We start from the raw sequence: 16552 nt of genomic DNA on the forward strand, positions 1-16552 counted from the left end.
TGATACGGGGAAATATCCAATCCACCTGAGACCAAGTGAATTCCACTGCACAAAGGACTGAGTAAGTAATTATTACTTTGCCCTGAGTTTGCAGTACAGTAGAAAAAAAATGTGCAGTGTGGAAAATAGAAGTGGAGAGATTGTTCCTTTGATCAGGTTTTCAGGAGGAAAAAATATGGAGAAAATCTACAATGGCCTCACATCTCAAGAATGACAGAAATATGTCCAACTCCATATTGAATTCAATTATTTTTTTTCTCAGGCATCACTGGGTCCTTTGACATGTGCAAGAGGGAACACAAAGAGGGAATTGGGGGCTGGTTTAGCACAGTGGGCTAAACAGCTGGCTTGTAATGTAGAACAATGCCGGCAGCGCAGGTTCAATTCCCGTACCAGCCTCCCTGAGCAGGCGCCAGAATGTGGTGACTGGGGGCTCTTCACAGTAATTTCATTGAAGCCTACTTGTGACAATAAGTGATTATTATTATTATTTCTACTCTGTAGGGGAGTTCCTCTGAGGGAATAGTTAAGGCACAAAACTAATGTACAATGTACAGCATTTGACATGTCACCAACATATAAAACACCTGAACTAAGAATAGCTGATGTACCACACTGGGCACAAAAATTCGGAAAATGTTCACTTTCCCAATTCTTGAATCTCGCAACTTCAGTGCAACAATTTGCACTCAAACCTTAAAAGAAATGATTTAGTGCTAAGAAACAATTAAACAATTATTTTTTAAAACTTTTTTTTAAAAAATGAGGTTTTTTCCCCCCTCTGTTTGTTCTAAATAGGCCCTGAAGCCTTTGGCTAGTGAGCAACACATTTCCTGACCTTCAATAGACTACTCCTGAACTAGTCACCAGGAGGCATAAGATTAATCTCCATGATCGTTCCTATTTTTTGGGGAAATCTCTTGAAACCACTCCAAATGATCTGGCTGAGATTAGTGACTAAACTTGTAGGGAACTTGAGGGTGGATCTATATTCCAAATATTTAATTGTACCATTTGGCTGCCTTTAAATTAATTATTTTTTTGAAGATCATACTTAAAATTTGTAAGTCATGTTTCTTTTACGATAAGACCATTGGAATGACTTTGCTGATTACTTTTGGACCCTTTTCAATATTTTCAATATTTTGGGTTCAGTATTGGCAGTGAGAAGTGACAGCAAGTTTAATGAAATGGAAATTGGTAGAAGGTTTCCATTTGTCATTCTCTCCTTGCCTATTCAAAATCCATTTCCCATATAAAACTGAATATACTTTACTTGGTTTCCAGTGCCAGTATTGTTTTGTTTTGGGACATTTGCATCCAGTTTGCTGCTAACATGGATATAGCTATCCCACTGGAGGCAGGCCGTGCACCACATTTACTACGAGTGGTATCCAGGAATAAGTATTAGCTTGTTGCAATATCTATAAATGTGTCAGTAACTCAGAGAACTGAAAGGAAACCAAAAAGAAAATGCTGGAAAATCTCAGCAGGTCTGGCAGGATCTGTAGGGAGAGAAAAGAGCTAATGTTTCGAGTCCAATGACATTTTGTCAAAGGAAGATCAGACAGTGTGTTTAACCACCTCCTTTTGCAACTATAGGCTGTCTAGTAAATGGTGACTAGTCGGTAGCCACTGTACTGTTGGGCTAGATTCTAACTGTAAATTGTCATGATATTCAGGTAAACATCATGGTACAAACATACATACATACTGATGGACAGATCAACGGACTAATCAACACACACACAACACCACAGCCAATCACAGGCAAGAGCATACACAGTACAAAACAGGGAACACAACACTTCCCGGGCATTCCAGCAGGAGACAGCTCAGGGCACAGAGCTCACAGCAAGCCACTCAGACATGCACCATGTGCTGAGTGCCACTCCAAGATAGTATTAGGAATAGGTCCACAGATTCTAGGGTTATGATCGAACCTCAGTAACCAGTTTACCACTGTAAATAAATGTTAGTAATAAAACTGAGTTGTACCATTCGCAACCGTGTTGGTTTGGCTGTGTAGCAGAGTACCCAACACATCATAGTATCAGGAGTAACTGTGTGACCTACCTACGAATCCTCCGGAATCTGCCATCCTGCGCCATGGACACCGTCAGCACACCGCAGCTGCTACAAGTCGCTGGAAACCTGGGCGTTAATTGGAAGCTGTTCAAACAGCGCTTCCAGCTCTTCCTGGGAGCCAACGAAAAGGAGAGCGCTTCGGACACCAGAAAGATCGCCATCCTCCTCTCCACGGCAGGTCAACACGCCATCCATGTCTACAACTCCCTGGTGTTCGCGGAAGGTGAGGACAAGACCAAGTACAAGACGGTCCTTCTCAAACTCGACCAACACTTCAACGTCGAGGTCAACGAGAGTTTTGAGAGGTATCTCTTCCAGCAGTGCCTGCAGGGTAAGAATGAGCCCTTTCAGTCCTTCCTTACGCATCTTCGTATCCTCGCGCAGTCCTGCGGTTACGACACCACCTCCGATTCCATGATTCGGGACCAGATTGTTTTTGGGGTCACCTCGGGCACCCTGCGCCAGCAGTTCTTAAAAATTAAAGGCCTCACCCTAGCCTCCGCAATCGAAGCCTGTGTCCTGCATGAAAACGCGACTAGCCGCTACTCCCAATTTCAAGCGGCCGAATCGGTGCAGCAGGGGTCCTACGCGGCCGGATCGGCGAGGCAGGTGTCCTACGAGGCCGAATGGGTCCAGGCGATCAAGTTCCTCCTGGCCCGCGGCCCGGTCGAGGGCGGCCATTTCGCGCGCTTTTCGAGGCCTCCCGCGTTTGTGCGCGCCAAAAACGACGTAGACACAGAGGGACGTGATGCGCAAGCGCGCTCGACGCAAGACCGAACTGCGCATGCGCGATGGCGCTACGAACGCCATGACGTCACGATGTGCGGCAACTGCGGAGCCGCACATTTAAAGCGGCAATGTCCGGCAAGAAACCGACAATGCCTCTGCTGTGGCAAGATGGGCCACTACGCTGCCTGCTGTCGAGTAGCTCAACCTGCCAATGTTCCCCAATTCCGACAACCTCGCAGGGACGTGCGGACCATTCAGCCTCCTTACTACGAGTCGTGCCCAGACGATATCCAGACCAGTGACACAGACGACCGGGACGCCTTCCGTGTTGCGGTCATTGATGGGAACCGGATGTCTCCAGCCAGGACCCACCAGCCGTTGCAAGTGAACACTGTCAATCCGCGTGATGAATGGTGTGCCACCCTAACGGTCAACCCGAATTCGTCACCCACCTACTAGACTGGACTTATGCGCCTGTTTGTACATTGAACTCATAATACCACTGTGTTAATATGTTTCTGTTCTTCCTTGTCGTTACAGGAGTTTGTTTTGTCGTTCAACATTTCCCTATTCTTTGTTTATGGTACAACCTCGTTGTTATGTCGCACCCGACATCGCCCCTTGTATATAGTTTAGCCCCATGTACATGCTGTAGATATTGCACACACACACATTCAGCTGCATTCAATACACATCTCTATTTATAACCACATAGGCACATGTTCTTGTAAAAAAAGGGGGATGTCACGATTTTCAGGTAAACATCATGGTACAAACATACATACATACTGATGGACAGATCAACGGACCAATCAACACACACACAGCACCACAGCCAATCACAGGCAAGAGCATACACAGTACAAAACAGGGAACACGACACTTCCCGGGCATTCCAGCAGGAGACAGCTCAGGGCACAGAGCTCACAGCAAGCCACTCAGACATCCACCATGTGCTGAGTGCCACTCCAAGATAGTATTAGGAATAGGTCCACAGATTCTAGGGTTATGATCGAACATCAGTAACCAGTTTACCACTGTAAATAAATGTTAGCAATAAAACTGAGTTGTACCATTCGCAACCGTGTTGGTTCGTCTGTGTAGCAGAGTACCCAACACATCATAAATCACTACTCTCATTAATGATGCTAATACATTTTATTTGACAGAACAATTGCCATTTCCTATTAACTAAAATTTGCAATCTTCAGAATTGCTAATCCTACAGGAACAGAATTTGATGTAATACTGCCATTTTGCTATTGTAAAAGCATCCAAAATTTGTATTGCTGCTAATAATTCTCCTTTTCATTAAAATATTTTATCGTGGTTTAGATTAAAATCAGTGTTTTAACTCTGTGACACCCTAGTTTTTCTTCTACTGCAATTATGTTTGCCTTCTGGATAAAGGTATATTAATTGATCTAATTAGATGCTATTTCTTTTTTTCAAATTATTATTAACAATATCATTTCTGTTCAGGTTTTCCAGGTCTGGCAGGGTTTCCAGGTGTAGATGGTCCTCAAGGAGAGAAAGGACAGAAAGGAAATGCTGAATGTCCAATACCAAAGGGAATCCCCGGCCCTCCAGGGCCCCGAGGCTTAGTAGGACCCCCAGGTCCCCGTGGTGCAAACGGCAGCCCAGGTATATGAAAATATGGTCGGAGGTCTATTTGATAATCAGGCTGCAAGAACATAATATGTTCAACATACATCTCACTTGAAGTTGAATGTTAGAAAGAGTCAAGCATGTCTAAATTGAAAGTCTATCACAAACACAGATATTCATAACTCAGCACAGCAAACAGAAGACACGGTGAGGGGAAGGCATGGTCTTAAAGTCCTCAGTATTGACTCTAAACCCCAGGATGTCAAGCCAATCAAGGTCTAGGAAGTCTCCTTCTGTTAACTGCATGCCATAATGGATAAATTAATATTTCTCCAAGTTTACCACCACTGGAAGGAAGTGCTGAGGAAAATAGGGACACAAAACATGCTCTGACTATGGAGCCTTTATGTCTATCATACATATCAAGTAAGTATGACACAGAGGGGGTAGACGATGACGGGAGACCTGAAGCCAGGGCACCCGTATCTGTATCTATACACACGCTACCCTTATGTACATACCTGTGTATGTTCTTATAATTGTGTCTTTTCATTTTTTCTTTTTTTTCTATTGTTATTCTGTAGATAGCTCTATATTACTGTACAATATTCCTTACAATATTATCATAAATGCAAACCAAAAAAAATACTTAAAAAGATTGATTGGCTCCACTTCCACAAGACTCAACATCCACTCCCTCCAGCTGCCACACACTGTAGTTGCAGTATGTATTATCTACAAGGTACAGTGCAGCAACTCATCATATTTACTTCATCAGATTCACCGCCTCTGTTATCAAGAAGAACAAGAGCAGCAATATCATGGGAACACATTTAGGTTCTCCTCCAAGCCATATACCATCCTGAATTGAATGTTCCTCACTGTTCCTTCATTGCCATTGGGGCAAAATTCTGAAATACTCTACTAGATAGCATTGTGGGTGTATTTTATTGCTAGGGCTGCAGCAATTCCAGGAGAGGGCCAATTACCTTCCTGGTAGTAAATTTTTGGCTCAAAGCAAAGGTCATAGAATCATAGAATTTACAGTGCAGAAGGTGGCTATTCGGCCCATCGAGTCTGCACCGGCTCTTGGAAAGAGCACCCTACCCAAGCCCACACCTTCATCCTATCCCCATAACCCAGTAACTCCACCCAACCTTTTTGGAAACTGAGGGCAATTTAGCATGGCCAATCCACCTAACCTGCACATCTTTGGACTGTGGGAAGAAACTGGAGCACCCGGAGGAAACCCATGCAGACACAGGGAGAACGTGCAGACACCGCACAGACAATGGCCCAAGCCGGGAATCGAATCTGGGACCCTGGAGCTGTGAAGCAACTGTGCTAACCACTATGCTACCGTGCTGCCCCTAAGAGGTCTTCTAACCTCTTCCCTCCACCCCTTATTCTTCCTCCTCTCACAAAGTTTAAGACTTGCATCCTCTTTTGGCAGTTCTAGTTCCACTCAACATGGGTGGCTGGGTGCGCAATCCCGTCAGTCAAATGTTTAACCATCATTGGAGTTCACTGTGCCATGGTACTCTAATTGTATAAGTGTAATAGGCCCAATGAAAGAATGGTATTGATATTGCTCTGTAGTGGGAATGGAGTGACTAATTGATTGGTTCCTACCCTGCTTTGTTTCTGCTGGGTGCGATGGGGAAGGGGAGAATTATTTATCCTCCTAGTTCCAGGTGGGACAAAAGGCCATAGAAATGCTCTTCTATCTGGTCCTGTCTTGTGCTGTGGCTGTGCCTTGCCCCATGTAAACTCCATCTCAGTCACCACAGTCATACACCATGTTGGTTTTGACCTGCTCCGTTTACATTTCCTGGTTGGTGTCCATCGTAGCACAAACTTTGATACTGATCCTTGGGACATTTTCAACATGGGGATGCTTTAGAACCGCGTTAGCCATCAGCATAAACAACGACAAGGGCCCTAAATCTCAGGAGAGCGATATTCTTGCTGGCAAAATCATATTTCCCGAATTTCCAAGTACCTCTCCCATAACAAGGCTCCCACCCAGTAAGGGCGGGAACCTAATTTGAATCATTTTTTATAAATGTGCATATCATTATAAGGCATCCTCATAGTTCCCTCCTAACTGAACATTCAAAGCTCGCTAATGTGGTCACGTTGGGAGAATGGTTGCATTGTGGTATAGTTGCTGGACTAGTAACCCAGAGACCAGGGGTAATGGTCTGGGGACCTGGGTTCTAACGCACAGCAGATGTTGAAATTTGAATTCAGTAAAAATCTTGAATTAAACGTCTAATGATGACCATGAAACTATTGTTGATTGTCGTAAAAGCCTATCTGGATCTATCCGGCTCACAATGCCTCATGAGATCTGTGGGCGGGGTCACTTTTTGGCAAATCTGCATATTAAAGCAAGACAGCTAGTTTCATTTTAATATGCAGTTTCCTGAGGCATTGGACGAGCGCCATTCAGTGTTAGTCTCCACAAACATTGATCAGATGAAATGGCATTTGTGGGGCTTCCCAGGGGATCGGAGGGCCCCAGTTGCTTGTCCTCTGGGCAGGGTGGCACTCTGACACTGCTGGTACCACCCGGGCACCCTGGCACTGCCAACCTAACACCCTGGCAGTGCCACCTGGGTGCCAGCCTGGCACTGCCAAAGAGCCCAGGTGGTTCTGCCAGCTGGCAGGTTCACGGCCAGGGTGTCACATTGGCACTGCCAAGGTGCCAAGCTGGCATTTTTCACATGGCGGTGATCGGGCCGAGTGGTGTCCTGATCTCGCGCTTCACTGAGGAGTTCCGGCAAGCAGAGCTCCTCAGTGCAGAAAATGGGGCTATCTGCGGCCTTGGCTTCCCGTTCGTCGCTGAGGCCCCCTATCTAAGTGCGCTGGGAAACACACGGCTAAACAGGCTCTCTGTGGGATTGTGTTCCCATTTGTTTAAATCGCGCCCTTAAATGCCCTCTGAAATGGCCTTGCAAGCCACTCAATTGGGGGACAATTAGGGATGGGCAATAAATGCTGGCCTAGTCAGTATGCCCACCTCCGAAAAATTAATTAAATATATCAGAGTGCACCAAACTCTGGAGAGAAAACTCAGCTGTGCAGCTGGAGAGCTGCACGCGGTTTACTCACTTCAACCAGCACTCAGTGGGGAAGGTTCCGCCACATGCCCAGGGAAGGGGAAGATAAAATTCCTCCTGAATTGTCTTTTCCTGGACTCCCAGAATAAAAATGTAACAAGGGACAGCGAAGCTATTTAGTGAAATGCAAAGCTCGGAAATAATCACAAAAATTGTAACGATGCCAAATAGAAATTTGCCTGTGTACACTGATAATGTATTTTGTCTGGATGAAAGTACAGGTTTTATTTGTGAAGTACCGGGTCCTCCAGGGCTGCCAGGTCCAAAGGGTAACCAAGGAATCCCAGGTCAACAAGGAATGCGTGGTTTAAAAGGTAAGAATTAGATTTAATATAATATATTACTAACAATAAAAAGGCCACAGCTTAATGGTATGTTTATATACTCAATTACTCTTTTAGTCAAATTCCATAGGCTGGGATTTTACGGTCCCGCTAGGGTGGGACCCCGTGTGGGGGATGTGGCAGACCAGCCTCGTGTCCGTTGACCTTTGACAAGATCGGACAATCCCGGTGGCGAGTGGGGCCAGATAATCCCACCCATAGTGTTAAACTGAATTTCACTATAATCAGGACCAAAAATAAGGCTAATGATTAAATACGAGTTATGCTGGGAATACTTTTGCTAAATTTATTTTTCATTTTATTAAGAATTGCCTTTTATTGGACAGGAGATCCAGGGGATTGTGCACACATCCCGGACACTCCAGGAACCCCAGGAAATTCAGGAATTCCAGGAATTCCAGGAAATCCTGGAAATCCAGGAAGAAAGGGAGAGCAGGGTGACCATGGAGCGCCTGGATCAGACGGATTGCCAGGACCTGCTGTGAGTATTATCTACAAAACAGTTATCTATAATTAGTGAAAAGTAACTCTACAAACTGTCTGAATCCTGAGTTCATTTGGGAGAGGATTCTTTTAAATCAGAATGTTGAGTACTGATATTTGATTCAAATAGATGTGATGAATATTGTACCTGGTGATTGTAACACAACACGTTGGTAAGCGTGGTGTTTGCAGGTATTCGGAACTTCCTTCATATCTGGGTTCCTGGTTTAAATCCAATTTTGATTGAGGGGATTAAAGCCTTCTATGAAACATTGGATAAAAGCAAATTACTGCGGAAGCTGAAATCTGAAACCAAAAGAGAGAATGCTGGAAAATCTCAACAGGTCTGGCACCATCTGTAGGGAGAGAAAAGAGTTAACGTTTTGAGTCCGGATGACACTTTGTCAAAGCTAAAGGACATAGAAAGTGGGAGCTATTTATACTGTAGGGTGGGGGAAATGAAAGATGAGTCATAGCCACAGAAACCAAGGGAAAAGAGTGTTAATAGCCACAAGAACCAAGGAAAAAGAGTGCTAATGGCAGTTCCCAGAAAGAACAAAAGGTGTGAAAGGCCAGATGCAGAGAAACTAATATCAGGTGGTAAGGTGTGACAGATGTAGATGTGGGGGGAGGGGGCATGGGTGGGAGAGAGGGGAAGGGGGAAGCAAAGGAGAGAAAGGGTAAGGAAACATGTTTGAGCTGGCTCAACCTAATTGCAAATTGGCGCCAATCTATAATAAAACAACTGATAATGGAGCATACATTGTTTGAATTAATCCAGGGTCTAATCACATTTGAGAATGACAGTATAATTGCCGTTGGAACACTCTCCTATTATTGAAAGTAAACTGCATTGTTGAGACAATTTTGAAATAGCTTTGATATGTATCTAATTCATAGTGTCTAATTCACAGTAATTCATAGTAGATACCAAGCAGGTTGCCACTGACTGCTGTTTCATTACGCAGCGCAGACTCTTCTTAATTCAAGAAGAATAAAAACATGACCCAAGACTAAACAAGGTTATACCAACTCTGCTAGTTCTCTATCTGAGTGTCATTATTTATGCCCATAGGGATCTCCTGGAAGGGATGGTTTTCCAGGTGCAAAGGGCCAGAGAGGGATATCATCTCAGCGTGCAAAGAAAGGTAATCCCTACTTTAAATTGAAGAAACCGTTTAAACCACAATCCTGAAGACTCTTATTAAGACATCTTGACTAAATATATTGCTACAAATGTTATAATCTGTATTGTAATGAATATTTGTATAGTATTCATTACATTTGAGGATGAAACTACAATTGCACTCTTAAAGTTGAGGTTAAGACACATTGTGAAGACAATATACAGTGAGTTTTTAAATGTCTACTACCCCTGTTAATCCTGAATTTAAATGGATTTATTCTCCAAATCTCTACTTTCCATGTCCCAACATACACTATGTCCCATTCACCCATCACCCCAGTGCTTGATAACCTATGTTGGCTTCCAGTCAAACAACACCTCAATGTTTAAAATACTCATCCCTCTTTTCAAATCCCTTCCTGACTTGGATCCTACCTATAACAATAGCAGAACGTTTGCATTTATGTAGCGGTGGGATTCACCCCATTTACCACTGCTAACGAGGGTGGAGAATTTAGCACTCACCAAATCACCCACTCACTGTAGTGGGACAGGAGAATCCCGCTGCCGTGGACAGACGGAGAATCCCGCTGCCGTGGACAGACGAAGAATCCCGCTGCCGTGGACAGACGGAGAATCCCGCTGCCGTGGACAGACGGAGAATCCCGCTGCCGTGGACAGACGGAGAATCCCGCTGCCGTGGACAGACGGAGAATCCCGCTGCCGCGGACAGACGGAGAATCCCGCTGCTGTGGACAGACGGAGAATCCCGCTGCCGTGGACAGACGGAGAATCCCGCTGCCGTGGACAGACGGAGAATCCCGCAGCAGTGGACAGACGGAGAATCCCGCTGCCGTGGACAGACAGAGAATCCCGCTGCCGTGGACAGATGGAGAATCCTGCCCAGTGTCTTTAACTTAATAAAATGCCGAAGGTGCATCATAATAACAACATTACACAAAATTTGACACTGAACAAATTAATTGCTCCCCGAGGTGAGAGACGTTGGCCTATGATGAAAGGCTGAGTAAGTCAGGCCTGTATTCTCTGGAATTAAAAAGGATGAGACGTGATCTGATTGAGACATTGAAGATTCTGAAGGGGCTTGATAGGGTGGACACTGAGATTCTGCTGGTCAGGAAATCTAAAACACAGTCCTCGGGGATGAGGAGCCGATTATTTAAGACTGAGATGAGGATAACATTTTCTCTCAAAGGGTTGGGAACCATTGCAAGTCTCTACCCCAGAGGGTTGTGGATGCCCCATTGTTTAGTATATTTAAGGCTGGGATAGACAGGTTTTTGGTCTCTCAGGGGCAGGCAGGAAAGTGGAGTTGAAACCGAAGGTCAGCCATGATCATATTGAATGATGGAACTGGCTTGATGGGCTGCATGGTCTCCTCCTGCATCTCTTGCTTCTGGTTTTGTAAATAGAGGTTTTAGATAGAAAGGTTTCGGAGGCGTATTTCAGAACTCAGTGCCTTGGCAACTGAAGGCACGGCCACCAGTGGCAGAGCATTTTTGAAAAAAACCTATTCATGGGCTGTGAGCCTTGTTGGCAAGGCCCGTTCCTAATTCAAAATCAGGGTTGCCCATAAGCCACAATTAAAAGAGTGCAGACTTCTCAGAGGGTTGTGGGGCTGGGGGAGATTACAGAGGAAGGGAGGGGCTAGGTCACAGGGCATTGAACACAGAATGTGAATTGTAAAATTATGGCATTGCCTAACCGGGAGCCACTATAGGTCAGTGAGAACAGAACTCGGTACGACTTAAGACAGGGGCAGCTGAACTTTGGATGACTCAAGTTTATGGAAGGTCGAATGTGAGTTTGACCACGTAGCCTCCTCTTGCGCTACAGCCCGTCCAGAGTATCTGTGCTCCTTTAATACCGGCCTCTTGTGCATCTCCAACTTTAATCCATCCACTACTGATGGCTGTGTCTTAAACTGCTCATCCCCATAACCCTCGAATTAACTCCCAAAATATTTTTGCCTTCCTTCCTCTCTGTTTCCCTATAAGATGCTCCTTAAAACCTACCTCTTTAACCAAGCTACCCTAATATTTCCTATGGTCCATGCCAAATTTTGTTGATAATACTCCAGAAAAGCACATGGGAACATTTCACTCTGTTAAAGGTGCTATGTAAATACAATATTCTGTTGTTAGTACTCTCCAGTTTATAGGAAGCAAATTATTGGAGCGAACAATTTGGTGTCAATTTGTATAATTCATACAGTTTAAGATTTTCAGCTAATGTTATGGACTGCCTGCTGTGATAGTGGAATGGACTGCCTGCTGTGATAGTGGAGTCGGACACTTTAGGAACTGTCAAGCGGTTATTGGATAGGCACATGGAGCACACCAGAATGACAGGGAGTGGGACAGCTTGATCTTGGTTTCAGACAAAGCTCGGCACAACATCGAGGGCCAAAGGGCCTGTTCTGTGCTGTACTGTTCTATGTTCTATGTTTAAATTACCGTCCAAATAATAACTGGCAATTTATGGAAGGGCAAATGTTTAACATCTCTTGACAGTGCCACCCTGCCAACTGGGCACCCTGGCACTGCCAGCTGTGCATCCTGGCATGTGTCCCCGTTAGCCTAGAAGTGCCACCCAAGCATCTTGGCTGTGCCAGGGTGGCAGTGACTAGGTGCCTGGGGGCCAGAAAGAGAGATAGGGGGCCACCCTGCCCTGTGTCTGACTGCCCAGGGGTCTCCAATGGATTGGGAGACTCCCCATATGCCGTCAGGCCTAGCCCATGTTTCTGTGGACCAGTGCTGACTGAACCATGTCCAGGCCTATCGGGAGGCCGTTAGTTCCTGGATGGCAGCAGAATCTGGTGCATGCATATTTAAATGAGCCTAATGGTTCATTTAAATATGTATATCTGGATCTCGCCCATTCAGATCACGAGTGCAGATTTATCAGTGGGTTGTGGGGCTGGAGGAGATTAGATCCGTTGAATCTCACAGGGCGTCTCAAGCGTCATGAATCTCACGAGAGGCCTGTCACGTGATTCAACGGCCTCATCGTGTCACCATGTCGGGCCAGACGAGGCCGGTAAATTGCAACCAGAAACAGAAAATGTGTAAATACTCAGCAGGTCCGGTTGTCTCAACGGCCTAAATTTTCCGGCCCCATCCACTGCGGGAATCGTCTCGGGCGGAACCGGAAAATTTACCGGACCAACAAAAGGTCCGATCATTTCAGGTGGGAATTTTCAATCCCGCCCATCATTTCAGGTTAGTGTCCTATCATCAGAGCTGGGAAAGGTAGGGATGCAACAGATTTTAAGCAAATGAGAGGATGTGGGGTGGGAAAAATAACTAATGTTTCCTCCTCTATAGATGCTGCCTGAAATGCTGATTCTTTTCAGCTTTGTCTACTTTAATTTTGGAAAAATGAGCTGACTGGGAATAATTATTTCAAAGCGCAAGAGTTTCCTTTTCTGAAATAGGTAACTTGCAGCTCAAACAATTATGTTGTAACATACATAGAACAGCATTAACTGCAGGAAAAATGCTCAAACCTTGGGTAGGTCGCTGAGTAGCAGAAACTGTGTGATAGGGTCTGGGCCTCATCTGCAAAAACCATTTTTCTTACAAATAACTGGCCAATAAGATGAAAGGAAAGAAAATGCTTACGTTTGAAGAGTGCCATATATCTCAATTTCACAGAAATGTAGCAAGTGCTTCATGTACAATCACTAACTTTTCTAAAGTGCAGCGACACTTTACCTAGGTTACATACAATAGGGAATGAAACATTTTTATACCTTTCATCAACAGGAGAGAAAGGAAATCAAGGTGATCCAGGAGGTCGAGGTGCTCCTGGAAGACTGGGACAACCTGGCCGACATGGAAACGCAGGCCTCATAGGCCGACCTGGAATCCCAGTAAGTATTTCAAAAGCAAAATACCGCGGATGCTGGAAATCTGAAATATAAAAGACAGAACATGCTTGGCTGGGAAGGCAGCACCTGAGGAGGAAAAAGCAGGACTAAAGGTGGGAATTTTACTGACCGGGTAGGTTCTGATGTCACCAACAGGCCCTTTGTCCAATTTAGAATGGTAGGCTGGCTCCTCACACTGATGACTGAACCACAGGACTGCCTCGGCAGTGCCGCCAAGAGGTGACTGCTGTTGGCCTGTAAAGAGAAAGAGAGACCACCCTAAGCTGAAAGGGGACAAAGCACGCAGATTCCGGTGATTGGAGGTGTATTCCATCCAGTGGCAGTGACTGTGGGGATGACCATTACTGCGAGAAGTCCTCCATCCCCACACAGAATATTTCATAATGAGTTATAAAAAATGTTTAATCATTTATATATTAATAGAACTATCATCAGCTTCAAATGGTAAAAACAAAATAAATATTTCCACTTTGGACACAGAGAGCATGGCTCTCACAGTCAATGTTGTGAGAATTTCACCATGTACTTCGCTTCACTTGCCCCTGCTTTACCTGCAGATCACTTCAGGAGCCCGGTAGGAAAATAAACTACGCGGATGGAAATTCAATGTGTTAATATTGCGCGTGTGCAGTAGTCAACAAAATGTCTCCTGGGCCGCACTCAGAACCAAGATGGGCCCCCTGGGCTGCAGGGTGCCCACCACTGGTGTAACCATATGCCCACTGTGAAGCTCCTGGAAGTCCACCTCCACTTCCACACAAATCCAGGCTGCTCTGCCACTGACGACATTCCAAAGGCCTGGGAAGATGCACCTCGGTTGGACCTTTATTTAGTTAAGTTGGCCACTCCTCTTCCCACCTTTCATAAAATAACTTGGCAGTGGGTGTGCATCGAGAAATCCTCTCCAAATGCTATCCAGAACTTTCTGACACCACTCACCCCACCCCACCAACCCACCCCGCCTCCTAACCCACTCACTGGGTTGGGGGCAGCAGCCGGTAGAGTCTCGCCCGTTCGGTTGATGACCTTTCGTTAGGACAGGGAAATGTTAGAGAGGTGACTGCTTTTAAGCAAATGCAGAGGTAAGGAAGGGATGTGCTGATGTGGGTGCGGCTGGGGCCTGAAAGAGTCGAACATCATAGCAACAATCATAGATAACTCTGTTATCAATATGTCCAACTGACCCCAAAGAACATTCAATACTTGTTTTTAAATTGCCAGCATCCCTCCAGTCGTTTCAGTAGGACTGCCAATTACATTGCTAAAACTGGTCTTTTAAATGGTCTCACAGGGTTGCATCATTATTCTTTGTTCCCATCTCCCTAGGGGATAAATGTTTGGAGACAAATCATGTTGCGCATTTTTCTCATGTGTATGTTGTCATACTGCACACCACCTGTTATGAGAAGGTGAATTACGTAACTAACCCCCAAAATTGTTTGTGTGAGTACAGGAAATGTGACCTGCTGTAACAGGGTCCCAGCTCACAAAGCACATCCACTTACCCAGATTATGGCATTTTTGTGCCAAAGAAGGAGATAAAACTAGAGGTCCATGTTATTCTTCTGCTCAGAGACCACTTGGATTCATAGGGAAAACATTAGTTGAATATTTTTGAAAAGGGGGACATGTTGCTGAAGCTTTTCATCTCGGACCCACAAACCTCAGCAATTCACCCCAACCTGCAAAAACATTCCTAAGTGTGGGTGGGTAGCGATCCGGATCACGTGGAACCACCCGGAGGGGATTGGACCTTGTTCCCTGCCAAAGGCCACACTTAAAAATCTTTTAGGAGAATTGCACCCATTATCTTAAATTGGTTGTTAGTGTTACTATTGGTGCACTCAGGGGGCAAAATTCTCTGGAAACGGCGCGATGTCCGCCGACTGGCGCCCAAAACGGCACAAATCAGACGGGCATCGCGCCGCCCCAAAGGTGCGGAATGCTCCGCATCTTTGGGGGCCGAGCCCCAACCTTAAGGGGCTAGGTCGGCGCCGGACGAATTTCCGCCCTGCCAGCTGGCGGAAAAGGCCTTTGGTGCCCCGCCAGCTGGCGCGGAAATGACATCTCCGGGTGGCGCATACACAGGAGCGTCAGCGGCCGCTGACGGCATTCCCGCGCATGCGTAGTGGAGGGAGTCTCTTCCGCCTCCGCCATGGTGGAGACCGTGGCAGAGGCGGAAGGGAAAGAGTGCCCCCATGGCACAGGCCCGCCCGCGGATCGGTGGGCCCCGATCGCGGACCAGGCCACCGTGGGGGCACCCCCCAGGGCCAAATCGCCCCGCGCCCCCCAAGGATCCCGGAGCCCGCCCGCGCCGCCTTGTCCCGCCGGTAAGGTAGGTGGTTTAATCCACGCCGGCGGGACAGGCAATTTAGCGGCGGGACTTCGGCCCATCCGGGCCGGAGAATCGAGTGGGGGGGGGCCCGCCAACCGGCGCGGCGTGATTCCCGCCCCCGCCGAATCTCAGGTGCCGGAGACTTCGGCAACTGGCGGGGGCGGCATTCACGCCCAGGATGTCTCAACAAGTGCTACCCGGTCGCAGAATCACATCTAACCATCTATGTTTTGTTTCGGCTTTTGCAAGCGAGGGATGGTTGAATATGGTCTGCACTGTGTACAACCAAAGGAACATGCAGTTTTATTTGATCAGCCAATCGCTGGGATAGTAGTGCCTGCATATCTGGCACCGCAATGGCACTAAAATTCATACATGACGTTGCTCAATTGTGTGGTTGGCAGAGTGAGTGTTTGGACTGACAGCAGAAACATCCTGTTAATGGAAAATACTATTTGCATATCAAACCAAGGAACCTCCTGGCACTGGGATTTAACATTAGGATGATAGGGACATCATGGTAGCACAGTGGTTAGCACTATGGCTTCACAGCGCCAGGGCCACAAATTCGATTCCCGGCTTGGGTCACTGTCTGTGCGGAGTCTGCACGTTCTCCCCATGTCTGCGTGGGTTTCCTCCGGGTGCTCCGGTTTTCTCCCACAGGTCCCAAAAGACTTGCTATCAGGTAAAATTGGACATTCTGAATTCTCCCTCTGTGTACCCGAACAGGCCGGAATGAGGCGACTAGGGATTTTTCACAGTAACTTCATAGCAGTGTTAATGAAAGCTTACTTGTAACAA

General features: G+C 46.2%; 1 protein-coding gene across 1 annotated transcript in view; it reads left to right on the plus strand.

Moving 5' to 3' along the window:
- Positions 1 to 16552, plus strand: part of LOC140389020 (uncharacterized) — a 278261-nt gene that overhangs the window by 147071 nt on the left and 114638 nt on the right. Inside the window, exons 20-24 of the mRNA XM_072473187.1 lie at positions 4300 to 4461; positions 7772 to 7864; positions 8221 to 8375; positions 9453 to 9525; positions 13292 to 13398. Coding sequence (XP_072329288.1) covers positions 4300 to 4461; positions 7772 to 7864; positions 8221 to 8375; positions 9453 to 9525; positions 13292 to 13398 — 590 coding nt within the window. The remainder of the gene's footprint in view (positions 1 to 4299; positions 4462 to 7771; positions 7865 to 8220; positions 8376 to 9452; positions 9526 to 13291; positions 13399 to 16552) is intronic.

Source organism: Scyliorhinus torazame, chromosome 14 (assembly GCF_047496885.1).
Source record: "Scyliorhinus torazame isolate Kashiwa2021f chromosome 14, sScyTor2.1, whole genome shotgun sequence".
Taxonomy (NCBI): Eukaryota; Metazoa; Chordata; class Chondrichthyes; order Carcharhiniformes; family Scyliorhinidae; genus Scyliorhinus; species Scyliorhinus torazame.